This window comes from Myotis myotis, unplaced genomic scaffold (genome assembly GCF_014108235.1).
Source record: "Myotis myotis isolate mMyoMyo1 unplaced genomic scaffold, mMyoMyo1.p scaffold_m19_p_6, whole genome shotgun sequence".
Classification (NCBI taxonomy): domain Eukaryota; kingdom Metazoa; phylum Chordata; class Mammalia; order Chiroptera; family Vespertilionidae; genus Myotis; species Myotis myotis.
Genome location: NW_023416368.1, coordinates 23,798,526 through 23,815,821, shown reverse-complemented (window position 1 = coordinate 23,815,821; position 17,296 = coordinate 23,798,526). Strand labels below are relative to the sequence as shown.

The following is a 17,296-nucleotide window of genomic DNA, read 5'->3' as shown; positions in this document are numbered from 1 at the left end:
TGTCCACGAAAGCCTAAGTAGGATGGGAACTTATCCCTGAATCTGGGAGATGATATATATGAACTCAGCTCCTCTGCCACTGAACACTCTGACATTTCCTTGTGCAGAAGGTGCCTAAGCCTCCTTTTTAAAATAAAAAACATCCTCAACACAATAGTTTGTCTTGCAAACAAGCAGCTGGCAAACTGAGGGTGTGATATTGCATGCTGGGAAGAGGTGTCAAGGTTGGCAAGTTCTTATTCCTATCTACCTTGGGCTCCTTGTGTCTCTTGGGATTGTATTTTCAGTTCTTCAGGATGGGTTTTTGGCGTGGAAGGAGAGTTTTATATTGGGTAGTGTGTGTTTGTGCTCACATGCGTGCACGTGGGTGCAGGGCGAGAGAGGAAGCCTGGTGTGCCATGGGGAGATGTTCATGTGCCCCATCTGTCGAACTGCACTGCAAACCACCCGTCCCCAGGAGTGGTGTGAGGAGGGATGAGTCAGGCAGGGGATAGCATTTCCTAACTGCCCACTCATGGACGCAATGCCAGAAGGTTTTATTTTATTCTCTACGCTCTACTCTTCAGACTTACATAAAAAGACGAATTGCTGAAGCTGGTGATAAGATACTTCTTATAAGAATTATAATGACTGTCCAGCTTGTGTGGCTCAGTGGTTGAGCATCAACCTATGAACCAAAAGGTTCAATTCCTGATCAGGGCACATGCCCAAATTGTGGGCTCAATCCCTAGTAGGGGGCATGCAAGAGGCAGTGGATCAATGATTCCCTCTCATCATTGATGCTTCTCTCTCTCCCTCTCCATTCCTTTCTAAAATCAATACAAATGTTTTTAAAAAGAATTAGAATGATTAATGACAAGACTAAACTTCTGAGGGTAGGGACCGTGGCGCTTTTATTCACCAGTGTATACCAGCATCTAATACGCTATCTGGCATGGAGTCAGGACCTGGTAAATATTTGTTGAATGAATAAATGAATAATAAATGAATGCAATATTCTGTATTGATTGGATCAGATCCTCCCAGTGAATCATTGCTCCCCTGGGTCATGGAGAAGCTGACAACTCAGATTGCATTAAAATTAGGGGCTATTTTTAGAAGCTAGGCTCTTTGACCCATTAGCATCCTGGACCCTGGTATTTCCCTAGGTGTGTAGTAATATAATTCAGTCAATAAGTATTTTTTGGGTTCTATGGTTTGAACACTATTTAAAAAAATTGGGGATGGTGCCCGGAAGAAGACAAACCTTGTTCTCAGAGAGCTTACATTCTTGTAGGTTAAGCAACATAATAAATAAGTGTATAATTTGACTAGTGGTGAAAAATGCTATGAGAGGGAGAAAAAGAATGATGGAGGAGCACTATTTATATATGGTAGTCCCGACCACCTCCCTGGGGACAGCATTGTCCAGAGCCTGGAATCAATTAAATGAGGATGATATGAGGGCTGCCTCTACTAAGTTACACTTAAAATTTTTTAAGGACGTCAATGGCACCCAAATCATAAAGATTTGGGGAAATTATTTTTCACTAGATTATTCAGAAATCTTTCAACCTATTTCCCCCACCAGAGCATAAGGTCCATTAGAGGAAGGACCCACCTGTCTTCATACCCACCGAATACTCAGTTCTAGACCCATGGTAAACACATAGGAGGTAATCAAGAAAAATTTAATAAATGGACAAACAAAGGAGCCAACACTCAGTTGTGTCTGTAGACAAAGGCCAATGGAAAGAGAGAATGAAGCAGATGTTTACTGAGTTCCTGCTAAGTTCCAGGCACCGGTTCAGCTGCCTGGAACGTACCTTATTTCATTTGTTTACCCTGTGAAGTTACAAACTTTGGGAGCTTAATTTTTAAGGAGCTAAAATCTCTATAGAGTGGACAATGCCTTTCTTCTTCCATGTTTTAAGACTGGGTTTTGCTAGGAAGTGGTTCTTTAAATGAAGGTTGTGTATCATTGGGAGCCTCGAACTTTAATCACTTCACTGAGGTCTATGCTATGACCTGATAGTACTTATCCAATACATAACTTTGTGTGCTGCCCAGCACATATTGGAGGATCAATTGAGAATCTTAACTAAAGCCTTGGCTACTGCTTCACCTATAGAATCATTTGCATTTACCATCTCAGTTTGAATTTCTCTGAATCAAACAATTTCCAAACAAGACTAGACTTAAGTTCAAATGAAGTGAATTTGGAGGAGGCTGCTCCCAGCATGCGCAGCAAGCTTAGGCTGGGCCAGTTACATGGGGGAGAGGAAAATGCAACTTGGCACAGTAGTGTGTTTCAGATTGCAGTAGGAGGAATTATGGGAAAGCAGTTTAGGCCATATCTGGCTGCCCCAGATCCCCATCCAACATTCATGGTTGGCCCATTGCTTTGAGGCATTAAAAGAGGCACAAGGTGAGGAAATGCATATCATATACCCTGGTCCTCAATTACCTTGTTAGGCACCCAATGTGTGAAAGATAGCACTTATGAGAACATTGTGAAGGTTTAATACAAGGTAAGAGTCTTTTGAGCACATTCTGTGTGTAACTAAGGCCAATTTCAAAGAAAAATGAGCTTCTCTTAAAAACTGTAAAATAATGGTGCCATTGCACATACTTGGCTCAGCCATTGAAAAGTACCAGGAAGCTGGTTCTCTCCGCAGGGTTTATCAAGACTCTGCAGTGCAAAGGAGGCAAACTCTTCACAATGTGTCCTTGAGGGCTTCCCCCCAACTTCTAGAAAGTCTTCACTCAGGCCAGCATTTCATTGGAACACATTCACAGGATTGCCAGGAGCAGCCAAAGCGCTTTCAGAGGGTGCGAGGCCAAAACACCCCGGTGAAGCCACAGGCTGGGTTTCAGGCCCAGCCCTTACCCCACTAGCTCTCTGCTTTGCCGCTGTTCACTTAATCTCTCTGCAGGGTGCAGGGCGGGGCTCTGAGCAGGGCTTCAGTGCCTCACTGAGCTCTGGCTCTCTGGTTTGATGCAAATCCCCAGGACCAAAGGGGTGTCCTCCTGGATTCACAGACTGCAGCAGCCATTCAGAAAACTGCTCTGCATACAGGCAAGGGCAGAAGTTCATGTTGCCCTCTGCTTCTGAGTTCACTTCTAGGACCCTTCCCTTCCCAGGTCTGCAGCCACACCATCTCCACTGGACACTTAGGACCAGGGTGTTTATGAACAGTGCACTAACCCCTTATCTCCATCATCATCACTCTCAGATGCTAAGTCTAGAGTTCCCACAGCTTAGACATGGAGGGAGGAAGGAAACCATGCAAAATTCGGTGCTGCTGCTGCTCTGTTGTTGACTTTCTGCTATCCTAGCACGGTGTTTCTTGAATATTGCCCTTGGTGTTCTTTCCTCAACAGGCACTGGAGTGCTTTGTAAGTGTGTGTTCTTGAGCTCCGCCCAATATGTACTGATAAAAGGTTTTAGGGAACAGTGTGTGAGTCCCCAAAGCTGCATTTCAAACCAAGCGCTGCAGATAATCCTTGTGTATACTAACACGTGGGAACCACTGTCCTAAGAGAAGGCAAAACTCTTGTGGGTCACCCCACTTGCCTGCTGTTGCTATGAATCATGACCATTCACCATTTATTCAACAAAGATGTATCGCCACCTATTACGTCCCTGATACAATGGTGAGCAAAAAGTCAAAGCACCTGCTCTCATGGGGCTATTGTCCAGCGAGGGGAAACAAGTGCAGATACAGAACACAGGAAGCAGTGAGAAAATCCACCAAGCCAGGTGGTGGGCAGTGCTGGGGAGGTGCGCCCTTTACAATTGGGTAGGCATGGAGGCCCAGGGGAAGGATGATATCTGTGCAAGGACTAAAAAGATGGGAGGGAGAGAACCATGTAGTTGGGGGAAGAACATTCCCAGCAGAGGGAACAGGGACCAAGGGGAATGTGCTTGGTATGTGTGAGGAATGTGAGGAGGCCACTGTGGTTCCTGAAGAGGAAAGTTACAGGAGATAATCCCCTAGGACTTGTTGGCCATGGAAGGACTTTAGATTTTACTGAGTAAAATGGGAAACCATTGGAGTGGTTTGAACAGAGAAGTCACATAATTCACATGACGACTACCTAGTAGCTTATTTGCTTTATTTCTAGGCTGCAGAATACTCTAGACTCTGGACTGGAGGGAGGGAAGCAATGCTTTGTGGTGATAAAATATTATACTATTATCTTTATTTCAGTCGATTGTCTTTTGTTGATGTGGTGACTCCCCGTTCCTTGCTGACCTCCTGAGAGCAACATAAAATAGGTATTTTCCTTGAGAGCTGGGGCAAAGAGTAAGAAAGCTTTGCCAGGGAAGTCAGTCCCAGAAAGTCTTCCTTGGTTTATTCACACATGGACTTCCTGAGTCTTAAATGAGAGTGTAGTATGTGCAAGGCACTGCTTTGCATACGTTATTTTATTTACTCTCCTCATAACCCTGGGGTAGGGTCCATGATCATCATCTCATGGATGAAGACATGGAAGCTTAGTCTTGAGCAATCAGTTGGCCATGGGAAGATTTGGGACTTGGATTCAAAGACAAGACTGTGACTGCAATGCCTTTGCTTTTCCCTCTATATCAGAGGAGCCAGCCTACCCGGGTTCAAGTCCTTCCTCTGCTGCTTACTAACTAACCATGTGATTTGGGGCAAGTTATTTCATTTTCTGGGCCTCATTGCCTGCATCTGTAAAGTGGGGATAATGAAAATTTCCTCTTCATTGGATTGCTATGAGAACTAAATGAGCTAATACATTAAAACACTTAGCAATGGGGCCTGGCACCTCAATGTTCCTTATTATCACCCTGGCTGTCGGTGAAGTCGTAAGAGGCTGCTTGAAGGAACTTGGGATCTTGACTCTACATGGGGCATGAAAACCATTCTCATACACACCTAGGACTGTTATGAGGACAAAGCTCAGATTTATGATGTGGTGACTCTAAGAAATAGATTCAAGCTCTAGGCACAGTCAGCATTGTCTGGAAGGAGAATGGCCACCTTTGGCAGGGAGCTAGCTCTCCATCACTACTTTGTTCAGGAATGTTGCCAGGGGTTTTATGGACCCTGGATGAAGTGGTTTCAGAGCTTTTCTTCCAGATAGAAATTCTATGATTCTTTCCCATAGGATGGACACAGGTAGCCTATGTCTTTAACTGAGTTGTGCCACTTTTAGGCACACACAATTTCATGATAGCCAATATCATGCCCTTTTGGCCAATGGTACCTGCTTGGCTTCCACTGGGATTTACATTTGAGGTTCCCACCCACCTGCTTAGACATAGATTATAGAACCCTGAAAAAAATGAATTAATAATTAGGTAGCACATGGCTTCCTAACCTTTGCTCATAAAGCTGATTTTTGATTGACTTTCTCCTGACAGGGCCACCTTGCTGCTTATATGTGAATATACACCGCAGAGCATATGTACCATTCAATCTAGACGCTTTGATACAGCAGCTATTTCTTGCCAAATAAACATGAGATGAAAGCATTCTCAGTGGTTTTGTCCTAAGCTTTTCTTTTCCTTCTAAATATCGTGTTTTGCAAGTGCTGTGCCTGAAAGAGCAAACTCACTCTACTTTTCAAAGCCTGGAATGTTTACTGCCTCCTCCAAACAGAGCATAGAGTGTTCCTGCCATTGCTCATTGAGAAGAAAAATTTCTTTGTCTGGATGTCAAAACAATGGACAGGTTTTAGCGCTTATAAGATGGTTCTATTCAGATGCAAATACACCTTGAGGAGTTCTGGGCACACTTAGCTCTGCCGCCTATGAGTCTGCTGCAGTTTAATGATAAGGACTGCTTCTAGCAAGCACATAGCTCTGCTTTGAGTGGCCAACTCGGTGAAATATGTCCATCCACCTCTTAGCTCTTCTCATAGTAGTCAGAAGAGGCTTCTCATGTTGCAAATATGATCACTTTCTTCTGCAAATTTATACCCTTTGATAAATTCCAGTTGCTCTTTGGATTAAGACCAAACTCCATAGTTAATATCACAGAGACATGCAGGGTCACACCACTCTCTAGTCTCATTCTTTACTGTACTCCCTGGTCTCATGCTCCAGCCACACTGACCTCCTTGAGGACCTACCATTCACTATAACCCTCTGGCAACAGGGCCTTGCAAACACCCTCTCCTTCCCCTGGAAAATTCTCTCATTCTGCCCAGTTAAGTTTTAGTTATCCTTCAGCTCTCAGCTCAAATGACACTTCAGAGAAGACGTCCTGACCTTCATAGTCATCCCCAAACTCTCTCAGACCTTGTCCTAATACATATCATGCCCTCTCTATTGCAGGACCAGCCAGTTTTCATTAACTTGATTAACTTAATTGTCTTCCAGCAGGTCAGGAACCATATCTATTTTGACCACTGGTGACTCCATTGCCTAGACCCGTGGTTGGCAAACTTGTAGCTCGCGAGCCACATGCGGCTCTTTGGCCCCTTGAGTGTGGCTCTTCCTAAGCCTTAGGAGTACCCTAATTAAGTTAATAACAATGTACCTACCTATATAGTTTAAGTTTAAAAAATTTGGCTCTCAAAAGAAATTTCAATCGTTGTACTGTTGATATTTGACCACTGGTCTAGGCCAGTGGTCGGCAAACTCATTAGTTAACAGGGCCAAATATCAACAGTACAACGATTGAAATTTCTTTTGAGGGCCAAATTTTTTAAACTTAAACTATATAGGTAGGTACATTGTTATTAACTTAATTAGGGTACTCCTAAGCTGGCCTTTGCTAAAAACATCCTCAGTCTGATTGAGGTACGATCGCTGAGGTCGACCCTTTTCAACTCTCCCATCCTCAACTCATGCATGAATCACGTGCGCGCCTCCCCTCCGCCCCCCCCCCTCCCCGCCCCCCGCACCCAGGCCGAAAACCGACTTCAATCTCACTATACGTGTGTGCCCGCACGTGGTATTTTGTGGAAGAGCCACACTCAAGGGGCCAAAGAGCCGCATGTGGCTCGCAAGCCGCGATTTGCCGACTGCTGGCCTAGACCATATCTGATACATCATAGAGATGTTCTTCAGGGTGTAACTTTTTGAATACGTGAATAACTTCTCTTTCAAGGAGGTTCACTGACTATTCACTTGGCTCCTAAAAATTCTAGAAAGGTGACACTCCCATGTATCAACAATAGGATCCAGAGGTATTCATGCACATCTTTGAAACCACATCTCTGCCTCCTGGATGCTCTTCCTACTAACTGCTTTTGCAGACACTTGTGAACATAAAGGCCCTGGCCATTTCAGCCCATCTTTTCTCCCAGCTCAATCTGCCAGTGAAGAAACAATGACTCAGAAAACTAATGGGCCAGTCTCTCTAACGATGCTGATGATTTCACTGCCGGTGATTTTTCTATTAGATTTCTAAAATTGAGTCAAAATGAAGGAATTGCCTTGGGGCACAAGTACCCAAGACAAACAATAAATTCAGAAACACAAATCAGAGCGGCGCTGACCAGTGCATATTATGAGCAAGCACCAGAAAAGGTGATAGAGGTTGAAAGAATCAAAGAATGAAAAACACAATGTCTTTTTGATGGGAGCATGATGGAATGCGAGGAAACTAGGAACTGCAACCAGTCCAGCTTGGTGGTACCACTGTAGGACCAGGACAAAGATATTATCACAATAAGTACAAGATACCACTCACTAAGTGGCTACTAGGCCCATTCCACTCAGTGTCTTTAATCCATACAATAAACACGAACACAAAGCAGTGTTACTTCCGTTTTACAGTTGAGAAAACAAACATTTTAGTCACATTTGGAAGTCTGGTTTATCTGATTCCCAAGCCAAAGTCTTTTCCAAACAGATATTTTGTCTCTCCAGTCCATTCTCAGTATCTTCACCTGTAAATTGTGGTTGCGACCACGCAGCATTGTTGCTATAATGAACCCCGGGTGGTAATAATGCATGGACAGTGCTTGGCTCTCAGTAGACTCTTTTCAACATTAGTTTCTGTCCTCCTTATGTCTTATCAGATGCTAAGTTCCTTACAGATCTTCCTAGGACCTCCTAAAAATGGATTATCCCGCCCAGCTTCTGATTTAATAAGGGAAATTCAAGAAGGGGACTATCAGGAGCACTATTACTTAACTCACACCAACACCACTGGCTTTTATGATATTCTCATTGAACTCCAAGGCCCAGGAGGATTAGACAGTTTCCCAAGGCATAGCGATGTCAGAAGAGAACCAGAATCTAGGTATCTATCTGTTGACTGGCCCAGGATTCTTTCCATCATCAAGCGTTCAAAGTACACAAGGCAAAAGTTGATTTCTGGGGCCTCCACCAATAAGCATCACATTAGTAATACCACAGCTATTATTATATTGAGCTTTTAATCTGCACTGGGTGCTACACTATATACTTTGTATAAATGATCACTTTTATTCACCAAAGCAACTCTTTGATATGTGCATCATTTTTATTCCTCGTTTTATAGATGACAAAGCTAAAGCCCAAGAAATTTAATGACTTTTCCTATAGTCAAGTACTGGCTAAAATATCTACCTACTATAGGAAACAAATAAGTAAATGGATATACAACATGTCAGGTAAAGATGAAAGCTATGGAGTAAAAATAAAGCAGGGTAAAAGTAACTGGGGATGGAGAGGGAGGGAGGTGGGGAAGAGCGAGAGAGCGAGAGAGCGAGAGCGAGAGCGAGAGCGAGAGAGAGAGAGAGAGAGAGAGAGAGAGAGAGATTGATTTTAGGTAGGAAGGCCAAGAAAGGCCTTTCTGATAAAGGGAAATTTGAGTGATGGATATGATTAGACATGACTGGATTCTTGATATGTTTAGATTAGGTCAGAGGATTGGAAGAAGGATATGAGAGAAAGAAGGAAATGAAGGATGACTCCAAGGTCTTTGACTTGAGTAACTAGGAGAATGTAGTTCTCATTTAACTGAGTTGGAGGCGAATGCTGGATAAACTGTTTTTCCTGAGAGGAAACCAGTTCTGTTTTGAGATCTCTATTGTGCATTCCAGTGGGAATGTTGGGTAGGTAGTTGGATGTACAGTTTACATTTTAGGTGAGAGGTTGGAGCTGGATATATAAGTTGAATAGATGATACTTAAGACCAGGGGACTAGCTGAGATCACCTAGGACAGTGGTCGGCAAACTCATTAGTCAACAGAGCCAAATATCAACAGTACAACGATTGAAATTTCTTTTGAGAGCCAAATTTTTAAAACTTAAACTTTATAGGTAGGTACATTGTTATTAACTTAATTAGGGTACTCCTAAGGCTTAGGAAGAGCCACACTCAAGGGGCCAAAGAGCCGCATGTGGCTTGAGAGCCGCAGTTTGCCTACCACTGACCTAGGAGCAAGCAGAGATTAAGGAGAGGACTGAGCCCTGGGCTCTAATATTTACAATTCAGGAAGATGATCAGTAATCAGCAGGGAAGTCTGAGAAGGACTAGCCAGTGAGGGAGAAGGAAACAGAGAGAAAGTATGGGCCTTGAGACCAAGACAAGAAACTCTTTCAAGAACAAGACGAGAGTGATCATTGGTGCAATGGCAGTAGCTGGAGAGGGACATAGGAGCATAGCATGAGTATTTACAGTGAGAAGATATACACGTTTGTGGATTGCAAAAATGATTCTGTAGAGAGGAAAGACTTGGTGACAACAGAGACAGGGGTGAGGAGGATCAATTGCAGAGTGAGGAGCTTGAGTAGGGGTCCAGGGGTGGGATCCCGCTCACAAGTGGAGGGTTGGCCTTAGATGAAAGTAGGGACAATTAATCTATTGAACATAAAAATGTAAAAAAAAAAAAAAAAAAAAGCAAATGTAAAGCAATGTCAGACAATGTAAGATTTTGTCTCAATCCTTACAACAACCCTTCCAGTGGTATAATATTATCTCCATGTGACAGATGTGCATTAGGAAAGACCTTAAATGCTGGTGTATGTTTGTGGTGATGAGAAAACGAGTAATCAAGGAAAGCTGTGAGTGAAGCTGCATTTAACATGGGCCTGAATACTAGATTGGTTCTAAATACATGGAAGGGCTTGAGTAGAGAATTCAAAAAATGTGAAAAATAAGAACTCCATAAACATGTACCAAGGCACAAATATAGTCATAAATTCTTTCTTAGTATCTACCTCTGAACCAGACTGCATGAGTTCTAATCCTAACCCTTGCGCTTAACAGCTGTGTGACCTTGGACAAGTTACCTAACTTCTCTGTGTCTTGGTTTCCTCATATATAAAATGAAGATAATAACAGTACTGACCTCACAGGATTGTTGTGAGGAACATATATACATATACACAGTGCAATTGTGCCTAGCAGGTAGTGAGCATTGTAAGCTTTACTTATTATTTTTTATTATTATTTATGCATAATAATGAGTTAGAAAAATGTGTATTTTCCGTGTGTGTGTGTGTGTGTGTGTGTGTGTGTGTGTGTAGACTTCCAGCAAGCCTGCTTTTGGGGGTCTTTGGAAAATATTCTGCCTCCAGAAGTTTCCCCCTCTGGAAGGAGCATGACTGATAGAGACAGATGAGTTTGTATATTCACTCTCTCATCCAATCCTTCATTTAAGAAGAATGTCTTGAGCATCTGTGCAGAATACAGCTCTGTGCTAAGCAGGATGCAGAAACAGAAAACCAACAGGGCGGAATCCCTGGGCCCGGGCTGCTCCTGGCCACCAGGAGATAGACATGTAAATAGACTGTTTCGATATATAATCCGAAGGCTGTTTTCACAGTAATACTCAGAAATAAATGTTCAACGTAAAGGTTAAGGGCATTGATGTTTGATTCAGATAGTTTGGACTGGAGTCTTCCCTCTGCCGCTTTCCTAACTGTGGCTCCGGCAAGTCAGGTGTGTCACGTGGAGATGACAGCATCTGGTACAGACAGACATTGTGTGAGGAGCAGATGAGACTGCACAGGCACGGCCCTCAGCCCACAGCCAGGGACCCACGAGCCTGGTGGTGCCTCTCTGCTTCTCCCTCACATTTCTTCTTCCCACTATGACTGTGTGACTCATCACAAACACTCCATCTTTGGCGCTGCAGAGCGAGGCTTCCTAGAAAGGCTTGAGCTGAGTTCTAAAGGTCAAGTAGGGGGTCACAGCATAGAAACACAGCAAAGATAATGCAGGGAGAGGAAATGGCACGTGGCCAGGCACATCACCCTTGTCCCTTTAGGACAAGAAAGTGCCTCTAGTCATCTGTTAGCTGGCCTGCAAGAAGGTCTGGTGCCAAATTAGGCCCACTGGTCAGTATCAGGCAAGGTTCCTCAGATTTCACAGCTCTCTCGTTGCTGTGGGTTCCCCCATCCTCTCTGTCCTGTCCTTTTTGGCTGTTCTTTGAATCCTGAAATCATTTTGCTGGTTGAATCCTTCCCCACCCGGGGAAGGAAGTTCTGTGCTCCCTTAATGAGGTCCACAGAGAAGGAAGACAGGCCAAATGTCTTCCCAAAGCCCTGTTCGTGCATTAGTATGATCTAGTTGTCCTTTCTTTTTTTTCTGTTTGCATCTTTTTATTTCAAGTTAAAATAGAGCATGGTGATAAAACTAGTCCCCTCAAGTATGGCCTCAGAAAGTTCCCAACCAGCAATGGTTGATACAACTGGCACTCATGTGGGAGCTAACATCTTGCAGAATGTTTTTCACATTTGTTTTTAAGTTTTCCCTACCACAGCCTTGGTATTTGTCATCTTCTCATTCAATAAAAATGTCTGAAGTGCTTATGAACTACTTGGTGTTGTTCTAGTGCTGGGGGCACAAGAGAGAGCAAATTTACATGTGGGTCCTGCTCCCATGAAGCTTTTGGTCCAGCAGGGAGATGGATGTTAATGAAACGGTTACATGAGTCTATTCATAATCAACAAACTAGAGTAGGTCCACTGAAGTAAGCAACCCAGTTCTTGAAGAGCTGTGATCGGCTGAGGGTCAGGGATGGCTTCTCAGCTTGAGCTAAGAGTTCAGGGCTACAATTAACAAGAAATGGGGCTGCGGGAAGAGAGGAGCATCTCCAAAGACTGTGGTTGGAGGGAAAATACTGAGAAACCAAAGAAGGCCTGTGTGCCTGGAGGCCAGGCAGGAAGTCAGGCAGGGGCCAGAATATGCAGGGCTTGGTAGGCGATGGGAAGCCATGGGGAGGTGCTAAACCAGGGGTGGGCAAACTTTTTGACTCAAGGGCCACAATGGGTTCTTAAACTGGACCAGAGGGCCGGAACAAAAGCATCGATGGAGTGTTTGTGTGAACTAATATAAATTCAAAGTAAACATCATTACATAAAAGGGTACGGTCTTTTTTTTTTTTAGTTTTATTCATTTCAAACGGGCCAGATCCAGCCCGCGGGCTGTAGTTTGCCCACGGCTGTGCTAATCGCAAGTGTGTTTGTGTTTGAGGGGCTGAGGTGGTAGCATGATTATATTATTAAAATCATTTTGACTACAATATGGAGAATCAACTCTATCTGACAGATGAGGAAACAGGCTTGAGGTATGAGAAAAAGAACTCATGCTTATAGACTCCATATTGTTGATTTACCCTATGTACAAATGTGTCACTATATATGACATGCTTAGATCATGTCTTGGACACAGTATGTACTGTACAGTGAAGGCTGATTATCATCATCACCATCATCACCCTGTGTCATACAAATGTGAATGTATTTCTTTGTAACCACCCACTGGAGTATGATTACCCATGTATTACAAATGGAAAACTGAGGCACAGAGAGGGTAAATAACTGCTGACCATCACTCAGGTGGTATGTGGCAGAGCTAGGATTCAAAGCCTGTAATCTTCCTGTGTTGAAAAAACAATGTCAAGACAAAGCTGAGAGGACAACCCAAGTCTTTTAAGTAGGATGTTCCACCCCCTAAGAAACCCAGGAATTGTGGAAGCTCTTAAAATTATTCTAGAATTACTTTTAAGATTGTTTGAGTCATTTGTACTTATTTAATTTTCACAGGGATATATGCAAATCATTCTCCACTTCTTCAATTAAATAAAATATGAAGTTCACAGCCATAACTTTTCCAGCATAGACTACACAGTGACAAGATTGCTAATGACATGAAAAGAAAAATGCAAACTCAGATTCATTCTGACATATTTTCCTCCTCAGACAAACTCTAAGTAAGTGTAACTAGTTTCTAGTGACACTGTGATGTATTTGAGAAAATGACTCATTGCTAAAGATAGTGTAATAAATAAAGAAAACAGATATCTAAGAAAATGCATGGGGCATGGGACTCAAAAACAGGTAACCTCTATCAGATGAGCTCTATGGAGAACTTTTATCATATTTAATTCTCAGCATCCTGGGAGTAGGTCTTTTTATTTCCATTTTATGGATAAAATTGGGCAGAGCCATTACATGACTTGGCCCTGCTTGCCTGGTATTTACCTCATGCCTTTCCACTAAGCCCAGGCCTCCTCCATGATGTCAGTGTTTGACAGATGCTATTACCCTTGCCTATAGCCTTAATTGGGTTTATAACAAATTTAAAGACATGTCCCTTCACTTCCCACTCCTAAATCTGGTGATAGTTGTTGAATCAGAGGTTGTTTTGACATGAATAAAATGGAATTTTTATTTTGATGGAATAAATCAGTTAAATATGATTGAAAAACAGTCCAAGAAAGTTCTTACTGTGGTGTTTTTGTCTCTGTGAGGGATGATCTTTAGTTTGGTTAATATCCAAAATAGCAATTGAGGAGACCATGTGTTTGTGTCCTCAAAGTCTACACTGGGAGGACAGGACAGGGAACTGATCAGAAACAGCAGACAAGTTATCAAGGTAGCTCCCTACATGAGTTTAGGTCTTTCGTATTTGGAAAGCTCCCCTGGAGATTTCTACCCCTGCTACCCGCCACCTTTCCCCCAGACTCATAGGGACTTACTAAGTTCCTCTCCATGGGGGAAGAAAGATCTCCCAATGGATCATTTCCTTTAGACACCAATAACATTTTTAAGGGAAATATCGAATTGGAAAAAAATCTATGCAATAGCAATGTTTATGAAATACCATCTTCAGCCTCAATTTAAGGGTGATCCCAAATGTCTACTGTCTTTTCCCAGGGGTACTGATTGAAAATCACCTTCTGGTATAATAAATGCTCCTCTCACTTTATATACACAGCCCCCAACCCCAGGCTCCTGCTCTGTGGGTGACAACCACGAGCTCAGTTTCGGAGGAGTGTGGCAGCCCCTCACCATCACGGGTCGGGCCTCTTCAATCCAGTACCTCTTGTAGGACAACCCCCACGGCTGAAAAACAGCCAGCCAGTTGCTTATCTTGAAACTGCTCTTTTCCCAGGGATGTGCCAGATCAAAAGAAACAGGAAAATCATATACACAAGATGCACGAGCAGCTAATGACTCTAGAAATTCTGAAACCTGCAGTGCTCAGTGCAAGGCGAGTGGCCAGAATGTATACAAGGAACAGAGAGAGAGAGAGAGAGAGAGAGAGAGAGAGGGAGAGAGAGAGAGAGAGAGAGAGAGAGAGAGAGAGAGAGAGAGAGAGAGAGAAAGTGCACACACACACACACACACACACACACACACATACACACACACACACACACACACACACACACACACACACGCGCGCGCGCGCGCGCATATCATGCTAGGTTAGAAGGCAGCAGGACCAGGTACGGGGGACCGTTTGCATAAGGCTCAGTTCATCCTCATGTTAAGGCCCTAACTCTGGACCCCCGCCCCCCCTCCCCCCCAAACCACATTCCCAGCAAGTGCTGAAAGTGAGCTGTGTTCTCCCTGCTCTGCAACCCAAGTACAGACTCGCAGCAAACCAATCCGACAATCGGCACTCCACAGTCGTGGAGTGAGCTAATTCTATTTTGCTAATTGCTTTCTTGGGCAGGCACCAAGTTATTAAACAGACAGTGACAAAAACAGAGAGCTTGGATAAACATACGTGGCAGTACCTACAGCAAATTTTTCCCCCTTAACATTAGTTCCAATTACTTGTTTGCATGTTAAGTAGAACAAGGGAAACTGGCAGAACGTTTCTGATTATTTTTCTCATCAGCTGTATCAGCTTTGAGATCACCTTTGCAACATTATCCTGCTCTTCAGAAAAGACTCCCCTTTCCTCGTAAGAAGACAGAGTGATTCTAGAAGCAGATCTAAGCTGTCAGCTCCCAGCTTTTGCCAGGAACGACAGTCATCTAGTAGCTACAGAAAACGGCATCGGCAGAGCCTGTGGGAAGTCATATACCAGCCCACTTTTTCCCACCCACCCAGACACTCTCCCTCTCTGGTCTGTACCTTCCGTGTGGCAGCTGGAGGAGAGGATGGTATTCGGAGGTCTGAAGATGTAAGGCAGGTAACGAGAGAAGCATTTCATCTTCCAACAAATACAAAATAAAAAATAAAAAGCTAAAGAACAAACCAGTCTCCCGAATCCATCAGGATTCTGCTGGCCTTTAAAGCTGGCTACATCACCAATATGTGTATGTAGGTTCTCTCCCAGATCTGCAGAGCTGGGCAGCCCGAGGAAGGACTGGAGCTGGGTCCCATTTTGCCATCAGCGCCAGGAAGCACTGCCTTACATTTCTGCATGCAGCTCAAACTCAGAAGCCCCCAAGCAAGCCGGGATATAGGCTCTTCATTGGCCGCAGCTCCTCCGAGCAGGATTTGCTGAGTAAGTCAGTGCTGCCTGTAAACACACGCGGAACTGCCCTGCCTGAAGCCTCTACCTTTCCCCGTGTGGTCAGTCTCTCTTCTAGCAATAGAAATCCAGCAGGAGATGGGAGTCGTGAGGATAAGTGACCATCTCTTATTTAGCGGAAAGATCAGATGAAACAAAGACAGCACAGTGTTCTGCCCTGGAGAGGGATGGCTGTTAAAAGGAGCCACCCGCAATGCCATGGGTCTCAGGAATATTAAAGTACAGCGCAATGAAATGGGTCTCTGTCCTTGCCTAATCTAGATTTAGCTCTATTTTTTTTTAATACGAAACCCAAACAATAGGACCATTTATCATTTAGGTGAAGCCGAAAGCTGGGTTGAGTAGCCGGTGACAGAGGGCTAACACAGACAGATTCTGTGTTCCACTACAGCTTTTTTTTTCTTCCTGCTGACCCTCACACCGAGGAAACCACTTGGTTCTGGGTTATTTGCTGTACAAGTTTAAAGACACAGCACAACAATAGAGACTAAACCCAAGAGAACTGACCCTTCCCACACTCCAAGTACCCTGATGGCACATAGAAACATGGAAAAAGTAAGTTGATCAGGGATTACACAACTTTGACAAAACTCGCACTGAGATTGCAAATGAGAGAGACTCCCACTGAGATTGCAAATATGTGAGGGAGGGAGGGAGAGAGGGAGGGAGGGAGAGAGGGAGGGAGGGAGAGAGGGAGGGAGAGAGGGAGGGAGGGAGGGAGGGAGGGAGAGAGAGAGAGAGAGAGAGAGAGAGAGAGAGAGAGAGAGAGAGAATATTAAAGGACATGAACCATCACCAAATGTGAGTAATTTGGATTGGGAAGCAGGTTTGGTTTTGACCCATGAGATAGTAATGACTTTGGGAATGTTACCACTGGAAGGTGAGCATGAGGCTCCCTCGGGTTTGGGATTTATAAGTGCTGTCAAAGACCCTGTTGTATATGATGAAGAGAAAGAGGCAAATGTCTTCTGTGCTGCATTTAGGGCCCCAAGGAAATGATTTAAATGTTCTGTAAAAGAAAACCAATATTCCCTGGAGTGAGATTTTTAAAAATAAGATTTAATTAAAAAGTGTGTCTTGAAATCTTAATAATTTGTAAGCCTTTATAATATCTGCTCTTTACAAAAATACTTGCCAGTATCGCATGCGTTGGTCTGCCTAAGAGAGCAAGAACTTAGAGCCATATAAATTAACTCTTCCACCAATATATATTCCCTCTCTCTCTCTCTCTCTCTCTCTCTCTCTCTCTCTCTCTCTCTCTGACTTCTGGACCATTGTGATATGATGACAACTGCTGGTAAGGAGAGGGCATTTAACCCATTGATAATCATGTAACTCATCACTTCCATAGATCCAAAGACCTAGCAAGGGTGGTCCATCCCAAATAAGGTGCTGTTCAAATAATGCCTAAATGGTCTGCTTGGTTATGTAAATTCAAACTCATGACAGAAGAGCACAACCAGAGGTGTTTTCTGAGAGATGCTAAATGGTAGACCTCTGATCAGCAATCAAAGTAGGAGTGAGGGCTTCGGGCTCAATCTGACCCAAGTTTGAATCCCAATGCATTCGGTTATCAGTTGGGTAGATATGAACAAAACTTTAATACCTATGAGCCTCAGTTTCTG

At 43.6% G+C, this 17,296-nt stretch overlaps 1 protein-coding gene across 3 annotated transcripts in view; it reads right to left on the bottom strand.

Moving 5' to 3' along the window:
• The window catches only part of PPP2R2B (protein phosphatase 2 regulatory subunit Bbeta), a 376,594-nt gene that overhangs the window by 331,392 nt on the left and 27,906 nt on the right, over positions 1–17,296 (bottom strand). The window contains exon 1 of one of the 3 annotated variants that reach the window (XM_036313814.1): positions 15,269–15,665. The exons of the other annotated variants lie outside the window; for them this stretch is intronic. Within the exon in view, the coding sequence (XP_036169707.1) occupies positions 15,269–15,347 (79 nt within the window). The 5' untranslated portion in view covers positions 15,348–15,665. Of the gene's footprint in view, positions 1–15,268; positions 15,666–17,296 lie in introns of those variants that run through there. 3 annotated transcript variants of the gene reach the window in all.